The following is a 19,543-nucleotide window of genomic DNA, read 5'->3' on the forward strand; positions in this document are numbered from 1 at the left end:
AAACATAAACATAGTCATAAACAAAGTTATGCACATACTACTTCTGACTGAATGCTATTTACATGGTTTTAATTTTCTGCAAACCATTACCCATTAGATTCATTATAAACAATAGTAAGTGTGAATACCAGCATTCTGAGCACTAAATAAATCACTAATGAAGTTATAACCATAGAAAAATAAATAATAATTATAAACTTTACTGGATGTTTTTCCATTGTACCAAGAATAACAATCAAAAGTAGTTGGATACATATTATCGTAATCTTTATTAGTAAACATATTTTTTTTAGATAACCAGTAACAGTAATAAATAACTTGTACAAGAAAGATGACTCAAAGGGTAAATATTGCATCATTTTTGTCATTTAGCGAAGCGTTTCATCCAAAGTGAGCTACACCTGAGGAACAACATTCAGTTGTAGACCGATTTAACAAAAATCGGTCTAAATTAAAACATGTGCAGGGTCCATCTTTCATCGCTTACTTGCTGGTTTCCTGAACAAAATACGCTGTAAACCTGCTGTACCTAATTTGACCTCTCGAGGCAGCAAAAACAGTTAGTAAGCCCACAGAGGACAGAGATGCTGCTTTATACATGGTGACAGTATCATCACATCTACATAGCAGCAACATCAGCTGGTTTTACTTTGACTGTAAAACAGATTCCAGCTCATTTATCCAGTCAGTTAGAAAATGCAGTTAAAGCTGTTAAAGAGGACGAGATTTAAATTAAATTTTACACAAGATTCAATAACAGACTCAGGCGTCCACTAATCTTAGAGAAAACTTTTAAGTTCCTAAAATTGTGCGTGCATCAAGTTGAAATATTCTATAAATCATGATACAATAAGCTCATCAAAGGGAAAGTTCTTTCTGTTTTCCCACAAGTTGTGTCTACATGTGTCGATGAAGGTTTGCTGTGAGAGACCAGAAGCAGCACTGTCTCCACTCTCAGAGTAGGTCATTTATGCTGTTCAAAACCACCAAACACTGCTGGCTTTCTTACTAACGTGTGCATGTTGCTGTGGTCTCTTTCCATTACCACAGGAGTATATTTTCAAGATTAGAAAAACCTGGATCATCCCTGAGTTTCCAGTAAGTGCCATTGGTCAGCCACACATCCCGTCCACAGGAATCTTTGGCTTTCCTGAAGCAAAGAACGGGTGGAGATTAGTGATTTGAAAACCTAGAATGTTCTGGTGATTATGGTGACAACTGTGAAAAACATATTTCATTTTTCACGGAATATGGATTATACACCTGGCACCTCTGAAACATCTTTGTGTTACCCACGCTGTAAATGAATTAGCCGCTTCTATTCCAATAATAAGAAGAGATTGTGTTCTACCTAAAATTAAATAAAGTGAAACTAGGGAGCCTTAGAAAAATAAAGTTATGTATCTATTTGGCTTTGCTAGTAGCATTTTAGAGCAAAAAACTTTCTTCTGTGCATACACTAATAAGTTTAAATTGTTCATTTATTAAATACTTGTTTAGGAAAAATTATGACCCATGAGTCAACTTTGCAAATTAAAGAACATTTTTCCACAGTTTGACCAACAAACAAATCTGTCCAGATTTAGTCTGCACTTACTTGAAAAACCGAGGAATATGCTCCTCACCCCTCTTGCCGAGCTGTTTTCTCCGCTCTCTTTGAATTTCTTCAACGTCGTCTTTCTTCTTGTCAGCCTCGGCAACTTTTCCTTCCTCCAGCATTCTGCAGAACATCAAGAAAGAACTATGACTCCAAAAGTACGTTGCACATTTTATTATTTTGCGCCATCATTTTTCACAACCTACACATCTATAATTTTAAACGTTGGTTTAAAATAGTGTTTGAAGTCCGAAAGGATCTCTGACCTTTGGTCTGGACGCAGGCGCGTGTCAGTAGGAGGGAGGAGAGGCTTCAGGTTTGGTGTGAGTTCATTCAGCTCCATGGCAAACGAAGAGAAGCCATAATACAGCAGGTAATCCTTTGGCTGAGGATCTGCACAACACAGAAGCTTCTCAGATGGACCACAGCGCAAACGTGACACTTGGATTTATGCTACTTAAACCTTTCACCTCAAAAGCAGAATCTTTGTGATTAACAAGATCAACGTGTGATGCAAACACCTCAGAGCAGTGTCTTTTATTTTTCGCTGAAATAAAGAGACTCACTAGGCTTCCAGATGCATTTAGGAGTCGGCAGAGTATCGCAGAAGATTCCTTCATGCCAAAGACCTCCAAACCGGTGAATGACATTTCCGCTTTGGTCGATAACTGTTCCTTGCACTTCGTTCTTGTTTGAGTCTGAACCCCAGTAACGAGACTAAATGAGAGCACAAGCAAAATCAGTTTTGTTTGATTTTTCAAAGAAGGCATTAAAAGAAAAATATTCTTAGTTTCTGAGAAGCTGCTTCATTAACCTTGACAAAGGTGATCTTGCAGGTGCAGGTGTTGTCAGTCAGGTTTTGAATGGTCACCTCTCCATAATGTTCCAGATACCTCTGCTGGCTGAGCACGTTGTGGATGCAGGTTACCACTTTGTTCCACTCATAGTGATCACCATACCTAGAAAACATTCAAAATACAGTCGAATTAAAGTGACTCCTAAGGGATCAATCAGTAAAGCAAATATCCAATATATACATATTTTCATTTGTGTAACACTTGATCTATTCCAAGGCTTCTGTCCCACTGATGCTTATCTTGCCACATGCCCAAAAATGTGTATTTTTAATAGATGTCTTAAGTTAACATCAATTAAATTAAGCTGAAACATTGAGTCCTGTCTATGTGCTTCAATTTGTGCAGTACAGTGCAGCTGTATTTTGGTTAAGGGTGTAACATTTAGCGTTCTGCTGTGCCCAAATAGGGGATGTTCCTATTGCTGTGACATCACCATTTTCTCTCCATACTTATTGAGCAGGAGAATGAAGTTCAGTGACCTATGTACAGTCTATGGGTGCCTCAAAGTTGAAACAATTAACTTAAGAATAATGTAAGGCCAGGTCCTCCACCAAGTCAGTCATTTCAAGCATTCAGCATGAAGACGTGAATTAATTTTCATAGCATATGCACAGAGAAGCATGAGAGTACCCAATGATATTTTGGGGTAATTGCTACAACATCTGAGTAGTACTTCCATTGGTTACAATTGTAGTTGCACTTATATGAAGTTTATATAGAGTGTCATGTTTGCCATGCCAAAGTTTCAAACTTTTTAATGTCCAGAAAACAGTGACAGCCTGTCTTAGCAGAAGATCATATTGGATGTGCTACAGAGTCAAATATGTAGAAAGGTGACGCTGAAGTGTTATTTACTTAAAGCAGCACATCTTCATTAAACTACCAAATCACAGTCAGAAACGCAATAGTATTATACAGTTTTGAATGTTTTCTGTTGGTTTCAATAAAACAAGTAAAAAGACCATAAAAAACTGAAAAATCTGATTTTATAATGCAAATGTTTTGATATTTCCTGTGTTTCTTTATATGTTGCTTCAAAGCAGTGAAACCTTTTCAGAACTTCTCCAAGGTTATCTCTGATGCTACATATTTGAAGCACCAGGTTTGACAACTATGTAAATCTGTTTTCTGCTTCTTCTAGGGCGTTCATTGACAAATATTTTCTGTTCCAAATCCGAAACATATCTCGGGCAAAGGTTCTGACCCTAAAATTTTCATTTGTTACGATTGTCTATGTCCACTGCCAATAGTTGTATTAACAAGTATTTTCTGAAAAATGATTTGTTGGTGTTTCATGACCATTGGTGGAGGTTGTGAGCTTTGCCTTGGAGACCACTGATTAATAGGACTGAGTTTGGAGCAATAAGATCCTAGTCTACCTCCTAAAATCTCTTTAACACTCACCTCTTCCAAGAACAATTCATCACCTAACACCTTTAGCACGCTAATTCCCACTTACTCCGCACTTCTCTACCTGGGCTGCTTCGCTTGTGGTTATATTTAGTGCTTCGTGCGGCAAAGTATTAACGCCTTTGCAAGGTTCCCATTGTGTTTGTACAGTTATTGTGTATTTTACGAGATTTGAACAATCTCATGGCCTAAATAACATGGCCTCTCCATGCATTAGATATTTATGATAATAGATAATGAAATATTATCAGATAGCTTTCAAAGCTAAAATGATTTCGAACCTAACATTGTGTGTGAGTCATGCATTGTTAATAAATGAGCTGAAAGACAACTCTCAAAAATTTTCACATGGAATTGGTGGATTATTTTCAGTCGCTGTAAAAATAAACTACGCTCCCAGGTTATTTTGTAACCTACAGTAGAAAGTATTGTTATTTAATTTTGCTTTAAACCAATGAGCACTGGCAATAAAAAAAATTGTTTTATATTAACCAAACTAGCGAACTGAAATGACAGCTAATTTTGTGTGGGATAAAATACTAACTGCCATAAGAAGGTTGTCTATTTTCTGCTAGCTACATTAAGACATGCTTTAAGCTTCCTAAAAAAATCCAGTGTTGTATCTTCCAAAACAGCAGTGAATTTATAACACAAAGCACGAAGGTTTACCTGGGCAAAGTTACATTGACCATTCCTGTCGGCACAATCTCCAGTGATTTTCCCCAGAATTTATTCTTCCACCTTTGGTCTGTTGACACAGGGCAACACATATACATTTATATACATGTGAAGGAACAACTTTTTATAAACAGATGCTAACAGAGCTGTTACCTTGCCAAAATGTGAAGTTTTCTGACTCAGCATGGCAGGCTGAGATGGGTGGGTGGTGGCATACCTGGTACACCATGAAGAAGTGATTTAAAAAAAAAAAAAAAACTTTGACAAAAGCAACATATACACAAATCTCACGTGTTAGCTTTTTTAAGGGGTGAAATTAAACTGTAACCGGTTGAAGAATTCATATTAATCATCTGTAAGTTTTTAAGGCAATAAATCATTTTATGTGGACCAACAGGACTTGGTTAGACAGAGCAGACAAATAAAACCATGGATTAGTCATCTTAATTTCCTATCATAATTGTAGTAAATCTACTGCAGAGTTCAAATATTTCTTTCAAATTCTTATGTGGATATAAAACAAAAGAAGACACAGCTACCTGCTCACTGATGAAGCGGAAACCTCGATCATCTCTGATACACTCGAAGGTTTCTCCCAAAACTGGATTAAAGGGCTTGTAGCGGTTTCTGAACGTTGCAGTGGAATAACCAGAAATAGCAAAGGCAGCGACATAAACCTGGATTTGTGAAAATAAAAAGAAATTAGGCTTGTTAAATCTTTTCAAAGATACATTTGAAAATGACTACATTTATTTCCTCTAACTGAAAGGGATGGAGGTTGAAAACTTTCAAATTTATTTCAACTTTGCTTCACCTACCAACGTTTCATGTAGAGACTTCTTTCCTTTCATTGTTTTAAATAAAGTCAAGGTTAGATGGTCATTTTGTTTTACAGCTGGTGCAAGATGAAAACCTCTAAAATAGACCAATGCATTGCTAATGCAAGCTATCCCTTAATGCCATGACAAGTCATATTGAACTATGAAACACAGAGCTACTCATTTTGTCATGATTTCTTCTTTGTAATATTAACACATTCAACTCATGATCTTGAGAAAGATGGTAAGATAATTTTTGTCAGCTAATATTAACACTTACACATGTTTTGGTTTTTTTTGGGGGGGGGGGTTGCACACAAACATCCTGTGTATCAGGACAGTCTTACCATCCTCTGGTATGGGTCTGGTGTGTTGCTGGCCGTGTCCAGCAGCTCGCTGTACTCCAGCTCTTCACACAGTCTCTGCAGCAGGTTAACTGGCTCATTGAGGGCTGCTGGCATGGAGACTCGAGCCAAGTCTTTACCTGAGGAAAGAAGGGACAAAAGAAGGGACAAATGCCTCAAAAAATGTAACGTCAGTTTTAGTTTTTCCTCTCTGTAATAATAAGCGCTACTTGCCTATGTTATTGTAAAGAATAGCCATGAGGCCGACGTGGCTGTTGTCAGGGCAGGGAGCTGGTAGAGTCGTTCGATGGCCAGTGCTCTTGGGAACAACATTGTTTGGAGTCCTGGAAATACTTGCTCGGTACTTCCTGGTTGTTGATGCTGCACAGCAGGAAAAAATATTAATTAAAATTGATCTCATATTTTGTTTTTTGTTTTATTTTATTTTTTGAGGCTCTGAAACAGAGGGGAAGGAGCAGTGCTAGCAAACACAATGAAATGTGAATATATTTTGTTTTACTGTGATGAAAAGCATTCAAATCTCTGGTTATGTTCTTAATGAAGTAATGGCTCATATGATGATTTCATAATAAACCTTGAGTAATAAAAAATACCGTAGTTTTATGATGCCATTTGCTCTTGTTTTCTGGTTTTATTTTTCACTTTCGCATTAACCCTAATGCTTCAATTTGCCTGTCACTTTGCTGCTTCATTTTCCCACTGAAGTACAATAAAGGTTATTTTTATTTCGCTCTGTATGTCAATTATTTTTAATACATTGATATAAGCAAAAAGAGGTATCTGCTACATGCAGTAGTTCTTAAATACTTATTGTAAACAATATGCCTTTCTAAGCACACTTATATTAGCTGGGTAATTAGTTGAGGTCAAGTTTAATTTGTAGCTTGCCAATTAACTTTTAAAACCATGTTATTTTAATAAGAGTTATACTTCTTTCTCTATGACTGCCTGTGTTTTTTGCAACTTGAGATATAGCCGAGCAAATTAATGTGTCACAAATGTAAGCAAGTAAAGTGTTGAAGTCTTCTTTTAGCTAGATTACTGGCAGTGTGCAGCAGCAGCAGGTGAAGGAGATCAAGTCGATTTTTCTGGTATAGAATTTGAACTGTAGAAAAAACATGACAAAACATGTCTGGTCTAGAGGGCAATTATCACTGAGAAAATACAAAAAGTTGAGACAATTTTTCTTTAACAAAAAATACATTACATCTAGTTCAGGTAATTCCAATGTGTTTCATTCACTATCATAGATAATTCTCCTCATCAGGAAATAAAACCTCTTTTAGGCAAATGTACCTGTACAGAGAATTTGGACATACTGACATAAGGTTAGTTTATGTGAAAAGACAATCAAATAATTCTTTAAGGGGTGTCCCAACATCAGGCCCTTGGGAACGAGGGTAATTGTTGAGGTAACATTAGTTAAAATGTTCAGCCGTACTCACCATGTCCCTCCTCCGGTTCTGAATTACTGGTGCTTCCATCGCTGAGTCCGGATTCATCAGACACCTCAGAGGAGCTGCCACAAAGGAGGTCGTCGTTGGCATCAAAATACTCTGCCGCCGAATCCGTTACTGAAGGAGGCCCGTGAGACGGCGCAGGCTGATGACGATAGACAGAGAAGCAAGAAGGAACTCTAAAACTGGTCCTCAAAACAAGTAAAGCAGGAAAACATGGCAGAAGATGTTTATCGTACCACAGCTAACGTGTTAGACTGATAGAGGTTGTTGGCTTCCCAGGCTTCTTGCAATTTTTGCCTCTCCAGGGACAGAGTTTCATGCACTGACTTCAGGGAAGAAAGCACTAAAGATGCACAGGAGAATAATTTAGAAATACACTTATACATGATATTTCAGTGAATAATACTAGAGTATTTTCTCTGGCCACTATTGAAGATGTTGAACCTTAAATAAGTCCTTCCATGTCTTCAAATTTGTTAATCTAGTTGAAAATTGAAGATAAACATTTGTGGTGCTGATTGTATTTGTTTGTCTGACCTTGAGTTGACATGGCGCAGATGTCCTGCTGAATTTTCTTGCCCTCGGGTGATAAGATAGTGGGAGGGGACAGCTGGGAATAGACATAGTCGGGGATAGAGGGCACTGACACACCGAGGTGGGACGAGCTGCTCAGGTGACTGGAGGACAGCTGGGAGGTGAACAGGAGAGGACACATTATGGTTGAAATACTGGTTAATTTAACAGTTTGCCTGTTGTCTGTCAGTTTGTGCCTGGTGTTACTGCTTTGATCCGTTATCCTGCACAAAAAGTGTGTGCTTGAACCCACATGCACCCTGACAGACAGCTGGAAAGAATCTGGGCTCTGTTTCAAGCTAGGCTCAAACAGTATTTGTCTACTTGTAATCGGAATGTATTGTGTATCCGCAACCAAGCAATATTTGCATGAAGGTTTTTGACTCATGAAAGCTTCTAATGAAAATAGAACATGGATCCTTGTAAGCTTAGTGTTCATAATCAAGAACCTTTTAAGGTTTTTAATCCCAAAAGCGTAAATTTTACCGGGACTTTATGTGAAAGACAAATACAAAACAGAGCAGAAGAAAAATGATGCATGGTTTCCAAAATTAAGACAAAAATCTGTAAAGTGTGGTGTGCATTTGTGTTTAGCCCCTCCAGACAAGCTAAGCTAAACCAAGCTAGCTCAACATTTGGTATAAATATTACTTGAAGCGTAACATAGAGATAGATCTTACAGCAATAAAGCATCAATACATTTGATGCAGTAAAAATTATACTTTTACTGCAAAACATTGCACATTAGACTAGATGGTGCAACTAGAAGCAGAGCAAGGCATGTAAACAAAACATTTCTCCCACTCTGGTGATTGTAACACTTAGTTGAGCCTAATCAGTGTATTCAATTTACAGTTTTATTTTATTTCAAGTCATTTAATAAGTTATTTATTCAAAATCAAATAGGATTTACCTGAACAGCTATTATTGGAAATGTTGTCTTTTGCAGGTCAGCATTCTTTAAAGAACAATATCAAACATTTTGGTTTATGTTGTGTTTTAAGTAATTTAATAATCCAAATCCGCCAAATTTCAGTGAAGTGATTTCATTGAATGAATGAATATGACAAGGAAATGCATTGTATTTGTACATCTACCTAAAATTTAAGAAAAAAGTGAATTGTGTTGCATTTTGATCCAGTTACGTTCAATTCTAGAGCTATTACTTTACAGATCAAGCAGATTGATAATCTGCTTGTCGGCAACTCACCGACTTGGAAATCCCCCGAACAGGCTTTGAAATGAATAAACGAAAGTTTTAAACAAATACAATCAAAATCCAGACATCCAACATTCTAAACTTATATAAATGTTAAAGTAGTGCATAAAGAGAGAGAGTGAATTTACAGACCATTCTTACCATTCCCAGGGCCTCCACTCTGGATAGTGTGCGAGAGTGACCCCAAATCTTTCCTGACTTTGTCTTCTTTGGCTTCTCAAGTGACAGATTCTGTTTTTAAAAACATTTTTAAAAAAGATTATATGTCTTAATTAACCTTAATTATAGCAGCTGTATAAATCAAGTGGTCAGCCTTTGAATACCTGTGTGCTGATGATGCGTTGCAGGTCTCCGTTAGTGAAATTCTGGCCCATCTCCATGGCCTGAAGCCTCAGAATTAAACGGTTCAGCTCCGACAGGTCCAAATTACAGCGATTTAACTCTGAAACGAATCATTCTCTTCAGTCAATTCTCCAACTTCTGGTTTTTATTTGATTTACTAGAAAACAAATGCAATTAATCAATGTTTATTTATTTATAATTCATTAATTTATTATTTATTTTTAGTATAAATTATTATCCCAACTTCAATAAATATGTCTTCAATAACATTTCTACTGTAAAATAGTTATTTATGTACTGTAATCTTCCATTAATAATCTCAGAATATTTTTTTAATTCCCATATTTAAGGTGAATCAAATATGGAACAGATTCACTTGATCCCCTTTCTAATCAAGAAAGTATCTTTTTCCTTCATAGTTAAAATTTGATGTTTTATCTTCAATTGTGTTAAGAAAATAATTAAAAATCTCAATAAATGTTATTTATAAAGGGTGAAAGCAGCCGTGGTTTGTAATGGTTGATGACCTCTGGTCTTTTGTAGCTGACTGTGTGTACAAATACCTTGAACGCACGTGTCTGGATTGTGGCTGTGCCTCAGCCAGGCCGACACCTTGGTGTTCACAGCAGTGTTGGCTGATGGTAAGACCCCCGATCCTCCCGCTGAATTTTCAACTCTTGCCAAACTCTGGTACCACGAAAACAGACACAAAAAGTCAAAAGCAACAAATTTGGGACTCATTTTTAATCTCCTGGAGAGAAGGTGCTGTTCGGGTTGATTCTAGTGATTTCATAGTCACCACATCTCCATTTCTGTGAGCTTGTCCAGTCTGAGTTGTGTTGGACAGCGTCTGCAGGAGGCCACTGTGAACGTGAGTTGTCTCGTTCTTTTTGTACAGGCGGTGCGCTTGCAGCTTCGTCACCCAAATGTAGAAGAGATCGTGGCTTTTTGCCTTGAAGATAAAAATAAGTCTTTTGACTTTTAGCTTGGACAGCACTCTAATTTTTGGTTTAAAACTAATCAGCAACAATTTAATGACCGTGCTTACCTTGATGTGATAAAGGATGTCCCCAGCGTCCAAGTCGATCCGATTAGATTTTTTGTTTATCGACATAACAGCATGACTAACATCTAGTGAACCCTGGACTCGACCCTTGGAGACCTGATGGAAAAAAAGATTTAAGTTAAGTTTTCAAAGCCCATAGCATAAAATCGTAACTTCCATATTTTCTAGTGTTGAAGTTAGTATAGGCATATCTTTAAAACTGTGCAAAAGCAGATTTCAGGAAAGAAACATGTGAAGAAATGTGAGAAGAAATATGAAGATAATTGGGACAAAAAAACACTAAAAACTAAATTTTCTCCTTCTCATATTTGTTTTAATTTATGAAGGAAAATCCAATAAAGATTACTGTGTTAGACATGCACCAGACAGGAATAACATTGTAACCACCTACTTAAAAGTGTGTTGGTCTCCCGTCTTTGCTGTCAGATGTTAGTGAAAACTATCTTTAGCTTGATACCAACATTTCAAAACATGTGCAAGAAAATCAAGTTTGGTGCCTCCATAATATACGTAGCCTTTGTAAGACAAAGGTGATCAAAACCAAAGTAACCTTGTGACCAGAGCGCCTTCTCCCACGTGTTTGTTGTGTCTCCTACACGGCTTACGACACACTGCAAACATGACTGCTTATTTCTTTCTTTGACAAAGGGTTTCTTCTGGCCACTCGTCAACAAACACCAGATTTGAGAAGAGTATGTGACTAGTTGCCAAGTCAACAGATTAAATTACATACTAATTTGGTGAAGTCTATTGCTTGAAGTGGATTTAACTCGAGGGGATCAGATTAGAGGGTTCTGAATTCTTGTATTTGTTGAAAACCGTGGATCATTTTCCTTCCACTTCAAAATTATGCACAACTTTGTGTTGGACTATCACTTAAAATCCCGATAAAATATATTGCGGTCTACTGATGTGATATGACAAAAGGTAAACAGGTTCAAGGTCCATGAATATTTCGGCAAAACACTGTATTATCAGTATTTAAAGGTTTAAATGTTTACTTACATCTTGTTGGTTTTTGGAGTAGCGTAAGATTCCTGCTTCCAGAACAAAATATCTCTGTAAAATAAGAAAATCTCAAATAAAGCATCCAGAGAAATAGTACAATTATTACATTTATTCACCTCCCACCATCAGCCCCCTCACCTTGTGCCAGCCTTTCAGAGGCCACTTCCTCCTCTTGAGAAGATACCCCTCACATATTCCTGGAGGACTCATATCCTGAGGACACTCACTTCCTGCTTGCATTTCTACGTGAAGGTCATCAATTACTTCCCAGTCTTTGATAACCTGTTTACACGTGAAACGGAAAATCACTTGAAATTGTGCGTTTTATTTCAGGTAGGAAGAGATTCTTCTGGGATAAATGTACAATTTCTACATTTGTTCCAACATTTTTTTTTTTTTTTTTGTATTTTGCACGAAGATTGAAACTGACCTGTGACTGACCTGTCTGGAGTGACGAGATGACAGAGTGCTGCTGCTTTGAGAGAGGGCCGGCTTGTTCCACGATGGTGATGTCTTCTCCAGACCACTCGCCACCGATTGGCTGCGATTGAGTGAAAGTCCATTCACGTCCATGTCTGTCCTCACGCTCCTCTTGGTGTTGAGATTAGCTGTGTGTTTAGAAAGACCCTCCACAATCTACTGAAAGCCTCCTGTGGTCAGAAAAAGTGAAGTAGAAATAGAGAAAGGATTAACTTTTTTTTATTATTATTATTTTGTCTTGTTACAGGCACAAACCTCAAGGGAGAAAGTCCAACATGAAATTTAGAGATTGTTTAGAAATTAAAATCTGAAAAGTATGGCAAGTATTCATTCCCAGACTTGAATTACTCTGACATTCTTAAATAAAGTATGATGTAACCAATTGCTTAAGAAGTCATAAAATTAATATATGAAGTTTTTGTCATGGATTCAAAATACTGTGTGAGGTGGAAGACAACCTTGAGCAAACCGTTTTCACAGTAAAACATGGCAGCGGCAGCATAACAGCAACCAAAAGCACCTTAAAAAAATATTTGTTTCTAAGATTTTTATCAGTAAAGAATTGGGAAACTCATATATTACTCTCACCCCTTTGTGTGAGTCAATCACGTAAAACCAAATAAAAAATACATTGCGCTTTGGGGTTGTAAAGTGGGAAAATGTAAGGGTGAAAGCCTGATTATCCAAGGCACTCGTGAATTTCAAGTCTTAGCTTCAAATTCAAAACGAAACCAAGATTTGCATCGATAATGACAAATACCAGAGTTAATAATGCACTTTTTTTTATATAGATAACAGTGTCAAAAGAAACTTTTTTTTAATCACATTTTGCAGCAAATTAAATGTAAAAAGTCAGTTGCGGATGGCAGTGGCCGGTTGTTAATCTGGTGTTGTATGTGACACGATGGTAAAGGCTGCCTGCAAGAGGAAGATTAACCTTTGTCTAATTAGATTTTCAGAAGATGCTTTTAGCTACTTGGAGCAATTTGATCTCCAGCCAAAGAGCTCTGACACAACAATAAAAATGAACCTTTGCATTGAAAGATGGCAACAAAACCTTTCATAAGGTTAAAATTTCTTTAAAACGTTCAATAAGTTGCAACCTTTAACAAATTTTGAATTTTAAAACTAATCTATACTAAGTCTAATCCTTTGTAGGTTCATGTTTAATTGATTTAATTTATATATTTGTATGAAGAGCTAACTGCTAGTTATTTAAGGTAATTAATGTATTTTAAATGATTTAGGTAGATTTCAGGATATCTTTGTGGATTTTTGTCAGTTTTGTGAATTTCTGTGTTGCTTTTGTTTTGTTTTGTTGGGTTTTGGTGGGGTGGGGGTGTTGAAGAAGAAAGTGGAGAATACAAGGAGACTTGAATGTGTTATGTAAGGGCAGAAGGATGACCACAGTAACTGACCTCAGTAATAAAAGCATCACGGGGCGGAAACAGGATGAAAGGATTTGGAGGATTCTGAGCTCACTTACTCAAGAGGAAACGCAAGAAATACACTACATCTGTTTAATGTTTTTCTATTTTGTTCTCTATTTAAGATAATTTTATATAAACAATAGCTCAATTGTGGTTATTTATTTGGGAATAAAAATAAATCCTTTCTAGTTTTGTAGAGCTCTCTGAAAACATTCAGTGAGTGAATTAAAATCATGCCTTATAAGAGGAAGCATTTTTCCCTGCTGACCATCAGGAGCTGTCATTTGTAATGTGGAAGTCATGGCCAAGAAGTCATCCAAGGTGGAGGTGGCCTACTGCCAGAGGGTGGGGTTAAAAGGCTCAGATTATGACAGCTATAATCTCTTTCTTGAAATAAAGACTGAGACAACTTCACTCCTTATTAATCCGTGTCCATGAACCACTCTGGAAAATTCAGTCGGACTAATTTTACAGATTTTGTAAACGTTCAAATGTACGTTGTTGATGTGGTCAGTTCATGTTTAAATGTTCCGTCTGTGTTTATTTCTTTGATCTATTTTTGTATTTTGGTTTTCTATTTATAAAAGCTGAAAGTTAAACGTCTTACAAGATGGGGAAAGTATTTGTTCTTGTGCGTAATTTTGACAAATAAAAACTTTAAAATGTACTCCAACAGACTGATCAAATATCTGAAAAGGACAATAAAGCAGCTGTAGCTAAACATAAGCTAATGATTATTATTATTACAGAGAGAAGTCGACTTAATTTGCCTCCTTTCCTCGGATGAAGACCTATTAAAATGTCACTGAAGGGGTGAACGCTTGGATCTGTTCAGATTAGCGTAATGGTGAGCAGATGTTTTCTCTTACAGTGTTTTGTGTCTGAATTAAAAACGTAGTTTTAAAATATATTTTCGAAGGTGCTTACCTGAGTTTTACGTCCGACTCTCATCATCAGATGCCTTCTTCTGATTCATCCAGGAGTACAAAAAAACCCCGATCTAATCAGTTAACTAGAAATCTAGCGAAGGGAAGGGAGAGGGGGAAAAAACCTGTCTGAAAATGTTCAAATGAAGAAGTCAAAATACATGTTGAATCCACAGATTACTGACGATTCTGGCCACATAATCTGGCAGGCCGTGCCCTCTCTGCCGCCGGGGGGACGCGGGCTGCGTCCAAATCCAAGCAGGACTGCGCGTGGCAGGGAGCGCGCGCCGTACCCGTCGTGTCCTGAGCATTATCCGCATTAGCTGGTATTACAGCGACTGTCTGAAAGGGATGTAGGAGAGCAGAAATGCGGCTCCGCTCACTCTGCACAACCAGTTTACACAGTATGAAGCCACAGGAATGAGTTGGATTATGGATTGGATTTATGGAAGTTATGTTAAAAGCACAATTACGCATTAAAAATGCCAAAGCAGAACGATTTCCTATATAGGCTCAGTACTTCATTTTTGTTGCAGCTCTTACATTTATTTATGTTAAATGTGATTATTATGGCTCACAGCAAATGAAACCCCAAATTTGAGATTTCCTAAGACCATAAAATATTTTCAATATACTAAATTTATGTAATGACCCTGATTTGACCTACACAATCAGAATGACGTCTGCTGACTTGACAATTGTCCAGAAGACACATAGAGGGTAAGACGAAAAAAAGGTGGTAGCTAAAGGCGCTCATAGAGTGCCGAGTTCAAAAATAATAATGGAAAGTCATGTATGGTGAACAAATGTTGCAGAAAAATATGTACAGGCAACAAGGAAACCACAACCTTGAGAGAACTGTGAAATCCAAAGGTCATTCAAGAGTCAGGGGAGATTCACAAGACTGGACTACAGCTGGCTTAAGAGCTTCAAGAGCCTCCACACACACGAAGAAGTCATGATTATTTTACTTCAGTTCATAAAAATATTTTCTTTCCTGTATATCTTTTTAACCACTTGTTGTAGTTAATAATTACTATGTAAAAAGACCAGACACTAATAACCATACTGACCCAGATTACTGTACTGTAATCTGCAGATTAAAGTCAGTGCTTCTTTGGTGGAAGCAGATTGTTTTAATTATGTTTTACATTAAATCTCCATCTGGTGCAAAGCATCTGTAATGCATGTTATAAAAGAATATTTAAAAATAATCCTGCTAATTCACACCTTTTGGGATTAGGAATATGGTACATAAATAATATTACAAAGCTAAATTTAAACAAATTTTGATTTTGAGCATATTCCTTTTATTTACATACTAACACCGTAACATTAAGAGCTAAATTGACATTTTTGAAGCACTGTCCTTCAAGAAGTCCACCAAGAGGCTGAAGCCACTCACGCAGCCGCGTCTCAACTCCAACAGTATTGCTACCCCAAAGTCTGGTACCAAACAGCTGCCGTTTCAGCCCCTCCTCGTTCTAACTAGACGTAAATCTGCAAGGCAAAAGTCCAGAGGTGTTTCTCTGAAGATCTATGAGGCTTCCTCTGCTTTAGGCGTTTCCTCGGCGCCATCGTCCGGGCTCTGCTGTTTGATGTACTGTTGCAGTAGGGCGGAGAGATGAGCCGGGTGGTGCTGCAGCATGAAGGCTGTGCGGGACGTCAGCATAGTCAGCCCGCTTACCAGCTCGCCCTGGACGACGGTCAGTGACGGCAGTTTGGCGTAGCTGACCACGCCCTGTGCACTCAGCAGTGTGTTGTCTATGCAGGCGCCTGCGGAGAGATGAGAAGATGATGTGGTTTAGAAGAGAGGCAGTGGTGCTGAAATTGATCTGCAACAAAACTCAGGAATTCAACAATTCCATTTAGACATGAACAATAAATTGGATCAGATTACATGTGAAGAACTCTAAATCAGCGAGGGGATACTTTTTGTATTTACCCATAACAATTAGTGGAGTTGTGAAAAAGGAAGGGAAACTAAAATTTTCTTATTCACCAAGATAACCTAAAGTACTTTCCAGAAATTTAAACTGGTAAACTTTCAAAATTTTAGTGTTTATATACCAAGGTACAAAATTAAAAATGATAGCATCAGCTACAGAATCAGATGTTGTCGTTTGTAGTTAGCGCTCCTCTAAGACCAACAGTGAAGCTTGATTCACAAAAAAAGTCTATGAAATTTACCAACGTCCTCTTATTTCAGATTGATGATAATTCTGTTTCAAAGCTTAAATGCTGTGAAATAATCAGAAGTCATGGCTGTGGAATGTTGTTTACTGGAATCAAAGCAAATGCAGGCCAATATGGGTCCTTTAGACATTAGGATGCATTAATTGTATGATCAGACTTTGTTTTTCAGATGTTACCAGATATGTACTATGCTTAGAGGCATTTCTCATTTGGAAAATCAAATCCAAGCTTTAATGTCTGGCAGATGTTTTGTGATGTTGTGTCAATATTTCCACAAAAAAAATCCTTTTCTGATGATGACATCTGTTTTGCAGATAGCATCATCTCCTTTTATGTTTATTTTGGAGTAAGAGTGCAGACCTCTCAATTTACTTGAAGGTATATTATTCTTGACGTATGTAAACACTTGACTTTGCAGAAAATAATATCTAAAAATGTTTCTTTCTCTCATTACTCTGACATTCAGCAAATAGAAACAGTTTTGGTGACTGATTTAAACGTGTAATAACATTTAATCTAAATATGTAATTTCAATTGTCCCATACAAACTAAACATTTTTGATGATAATACATTTTCAATAGACAGAAAGCCCTTTTTGGAAGTGACCATTTTTCCTATTTCTTGTCAGCATATATCCTATCGTGGATGTTCATTGCAACATACAGCAGAGTAGTTCTTTGGAAGCACTTATAAAACATACCTAAGAGTGTCATCTGTGGGCTAAACCTGAGAGCAGACATCATCTCTTTCACCTTCGGCTCTTTGCTCACGAAGAGAACGGTGGGGCCGATAAACAGAGGAGCCATGTTGCTGTAAACTGAGTTACTCAGGAACGACCGCATTACCTGAAGGAAAAAAAAAAAAGAAAAGCTGAAAAAAGTCAAAACATTCCAACTGGTAAAGGTGAATCACATTTTCCTGAAAGAAACATATTTACAGTTTTCTTTCTGGGGTATACATGCTACTTTTGCTTAATTTTTGTCCAAATGACTGTATAAAAGTGCAAAAATGTGCTGAAAGTTCTTTGATATAGATAGTATCAAAACTGCTGAAAGTATCCACTTTAAACATCACAGCGAGAGGTTAAAACTCCTTAGCGCTGTTTCAATCAATCCACAGTATCAAAAGGAATCCATGACGTACAGTACAGACCAAAAGTTTGGACACACTTTCTAATTGAATTCAATGAGAAGGTGTGTCCAAACTTTTGGTCTGTACTGTACCATTCACAGTGACTAAGAGGAATCCTAGTTACCTGGTTGGGGAAAAACCTAATTTTGATGCCGTGTTTGCAAAGTCTGTGTCTGAGCATCAGCATGTCATCAACACTGCAGGCGTTTGTCTGGACCACAGCGATCATTTTGCACTCCTCAAACACTTCCTCCAAATTCTTCTTCAGGAGTAAAACAAACTCATTATCCTGAAGGAAACAAAGAAAAGTAATTTAGCAGGAAAAACTGCAAAAGTTTGGGTCATAAAAAAGGAATAAATTCAGAGATTCTACCCATCAGTCGGTCAGAGACAAGAATCAGACAACTATCCTTTACTTTTGCTCAAATACAGTGTATAAACGTGTCTAATCCTCTGTAGACACAATCTGATGAATTTATTGGAACATGTCCTTTTAGTGGCCTCCACTTCATGTAGAGTAATGGTGCTTCTAAGGCCCCTACTTGAACTATCAGGATTTGGTCCTTTAAAGAACTGCAGCATAGCACCATATGTACCAACAACATCCTCTGTAATGTCTCAGGTAATTCTAGACAGAAATTCAGTGAATGGTAAAAGGATTCCATCCAGGTCTTAAAGTCACTTGGCATACCGTTATAAAGAATATTCTCCAACATGCCTAATGACAGTTTAGAAATAAACTTCTCCAATTTCATTAAAACCAAGTCTCGTTGTTGCATCAATTCAGCTGAAGCTGCCGTCGGGGTCTCACCTCCTGGACGTGCTTTTCTTCGGACGGATAAGCCCCCGGGGGAACGGTCCTAGCTGGAGGAATGTACTGTGTGACGGCAATGAGCTTCTGTTTGAGGATATGAACGGGTTTTTTATGACGGGTCACAGCCTTGGACCCGTGCCGGACACTCTGAATCAGAGGCAGCCACCCTGAAAGCCACAGAGCTGGTTAGAAGTCTACCACAACACCGGAGATGCAAAGTTAGCATCGGCTAGCCACGCTGCAAATCTGCCACCGTTTAACTAAAAGGTGGCAGACACTAATAACAGCAGACATTATATACGCAGTAAAAATACATTTCTAACATTTTAATGAGTTAGGTCTGTTTTTTAAAAACAATTTAAGGTCTTTTTACCCTGGTTTCGTTGCAACTTCACACACAAGGTCGCCGACATCTTCAACAGGAAATACGTTATTTAGAATGCGACAAAAGAAGAAATGTTGCGTTCAATTACACGTCAGTAAAACTAAAATCTTCACCAATAAAGCTCTGACTCGAGCTAGAACTAGTTAAAACTCAACACGGACCATAGACATATAATTGTGACTAATAATGACCCAAACTAAATTCGAAACATAATTTTTATGTTTCGAATAAAAACATAAAAAGAAATTCAGAAGAAAATTTGCTGAATTTCTTCTGAAACTGTCAGCTTTTCATACGCAAATTCTGTTTACATTATTTTGATGTTTATAAACGTTAGCTTGCATAAGTGTTTTATACAAAATAAAAGAGGCTTAATAATTTATTTTCGTAAGTGTTTTGAGTATTAAAATGAAAAGTGAATATTTTCAACCAAAAAAGACATACAAAAAGGATTACAGTGACATTTTTTGCATTACTTTAATGAATGAGTTGTAGGGTTGTTAGGAAAGAGAGTAGAAGTTTCAGACTAAAGTAGGTAAAATGTGTTTCCCGACCTTCCTGAAAAAGATCATTTGTGAGCAATTTATCCTCTTAATTCTATGTTTTTCTTTTCAAACCATTAATCAACGTATTTATGTCAACAGACCATGGCAAACAAGAAAACCCATGTCATTTGAACGCCTCAGAACGTATTGACGTGTGTGTTTTTTCCTTCAGTTTACTTTATGCATTTAAACCACATTTTATTTATGTCCTACTTAAATTAGGACTTAAGACATATTATTTT

At 37.2% G+C, this 19,543-nt stretch overlaps 2 protein-coding genes across 2 annotated transcripts; both read right to left on the bottom strand.

The window, feature by feature from the left end:
- Positions 1 to 245: 245 nt before the first annotated feature.
- Positions 246 to 14,975, bottom strand: osbpl7 (oxysterol binding protein-like 7). The gene is made up of 23 exons (XM_028030195.1): positions 14,231 to 14,975; positions 11,835 to 12,043; positions 11,532 to 11,675; positions 11,391 to 11,444; positions 10,368 to 10,481; positions 10,119 to 10,271; positions 9,883 to 10,006; positions 9,301 to 9,419; positions 9,119 to 9,208; positions 8,969 to 8,992; positions 7,723 to 7,873; positions 7,422 to 7,528; positions 7,171 to 7,327; positions 5,939 to 6,085; positions 5,708 to 5,844; positions 5,082 to 5,219; positions 4,696 to 4,759; positions 4,534 to 4,612; positions 2,412 to 2,556; positions 2,164 to 2,314; positions 1,864 to 1,990; positions 1,598 to 1,720; positions 246 to 1,150 (listed from the first exon to the last, which is right to left on the bottom strand). The coding sequence occupies exons 2-23, from the start codon at positions 11,964 to 11,966 to the stop codon at positions 1,042 to 1,044; spliced, it is 2,589 nt and encodes an 862-aa protein (XP_027885996.1). The 5' UTR covers positions 11,967 to 12,043; positions 14,231 to 14,975; the 3' UTR covers positions 246 to 1,041.
- A 531-nt stretch (positions 14,976 to 15,506) lies between these two features.
- Positions 15,507 to 18,853, bottom strand: mrpl10 (mitochondrial ribosomal protein L10). The gene is made up of 5 exons (XM_028030194.1): positions 18,745 to 18,853; positions 18,369 to 18,538; positions 17,682 to 17,846; positions 17,127 to 17,271; positions 15,507 to 16,005 (listed from the first exon to the last, which is right to left on the bottom strand). The coding sequence occupies exons 1-5, from the start codon at positions 18,782 to 18,784 to the stop codon at positions 15,767 to 15,769; spliced, it is 759 nt and encodes a 252-aa protein (XP_027885995.1). The 5' UTR covers positions 18,785 to 18,853; the 3' UTR covers positions 15,507 to 15,766.
- Between the last annotated feature and the right edge of the window lie 690 nt (positions 18,854 to 19,543).

This window comes from Xiphophorus couchianus, chromosome 10, assembly GCF_001444195.1.
Source record: "Xiphophorus couchianus chromosome 10, X_couchianus-1.0, whole genome shotgun sequence".
NCBI lineage: Eukaryota > Metazoa > Chordata > Actinopteri > Cyprinodontiformes > Poeciliidae > Xiphophorus > Xiphophorus couchianus.

Excerpts from the sequence above, each read along its gene's own strand:
- mrpl10 (XM_028030194.1), bottom strand. The coding sequence starts at position 18,784 with ATGTCGGCGACCTTGTGTGTGAAGTTGCAACGAAACCAGG. Across the intron at positions 17,847-18,368 it reads AAGAAAAGCACGTCCAGGAG|GATAATGAGTTTGTTTTACT; the intron begins GTGAGACCCCGA and ends TGTTTCCTTCAG. Across the intron at positions 17,272-17,681 it reads TTAGGTTTTTCCCCAACCAG|GTAATGCGGTCGTTCCTGAG; the intron begins GTAACTAGGATT and ends TTTTTCCTTCAG.
- osbpl7 (XM_028030195.1), bottom strand. The coding sequence starts at position 11,966 with ATGGACGTGAATGGACTTTCACTCAATCGCAGCCAATCGGTGGCGAGT. Across the intron at positions 11,676-11,834 it reads CATCTCGTCACTCCAGACAG|GTTATCAAAGACTGGGAAGT; the intron begins GTCAGTCACAGG and ends ACGTGTAAACAG. Across the intron at positions 4,760-5,081 it reads TCCGCTTCATCAGTGAGCAG|GTATGCCACCACCCACCCAT; the intron begins GTAGCTGTGTCT and ends ATGGTGTACCAG.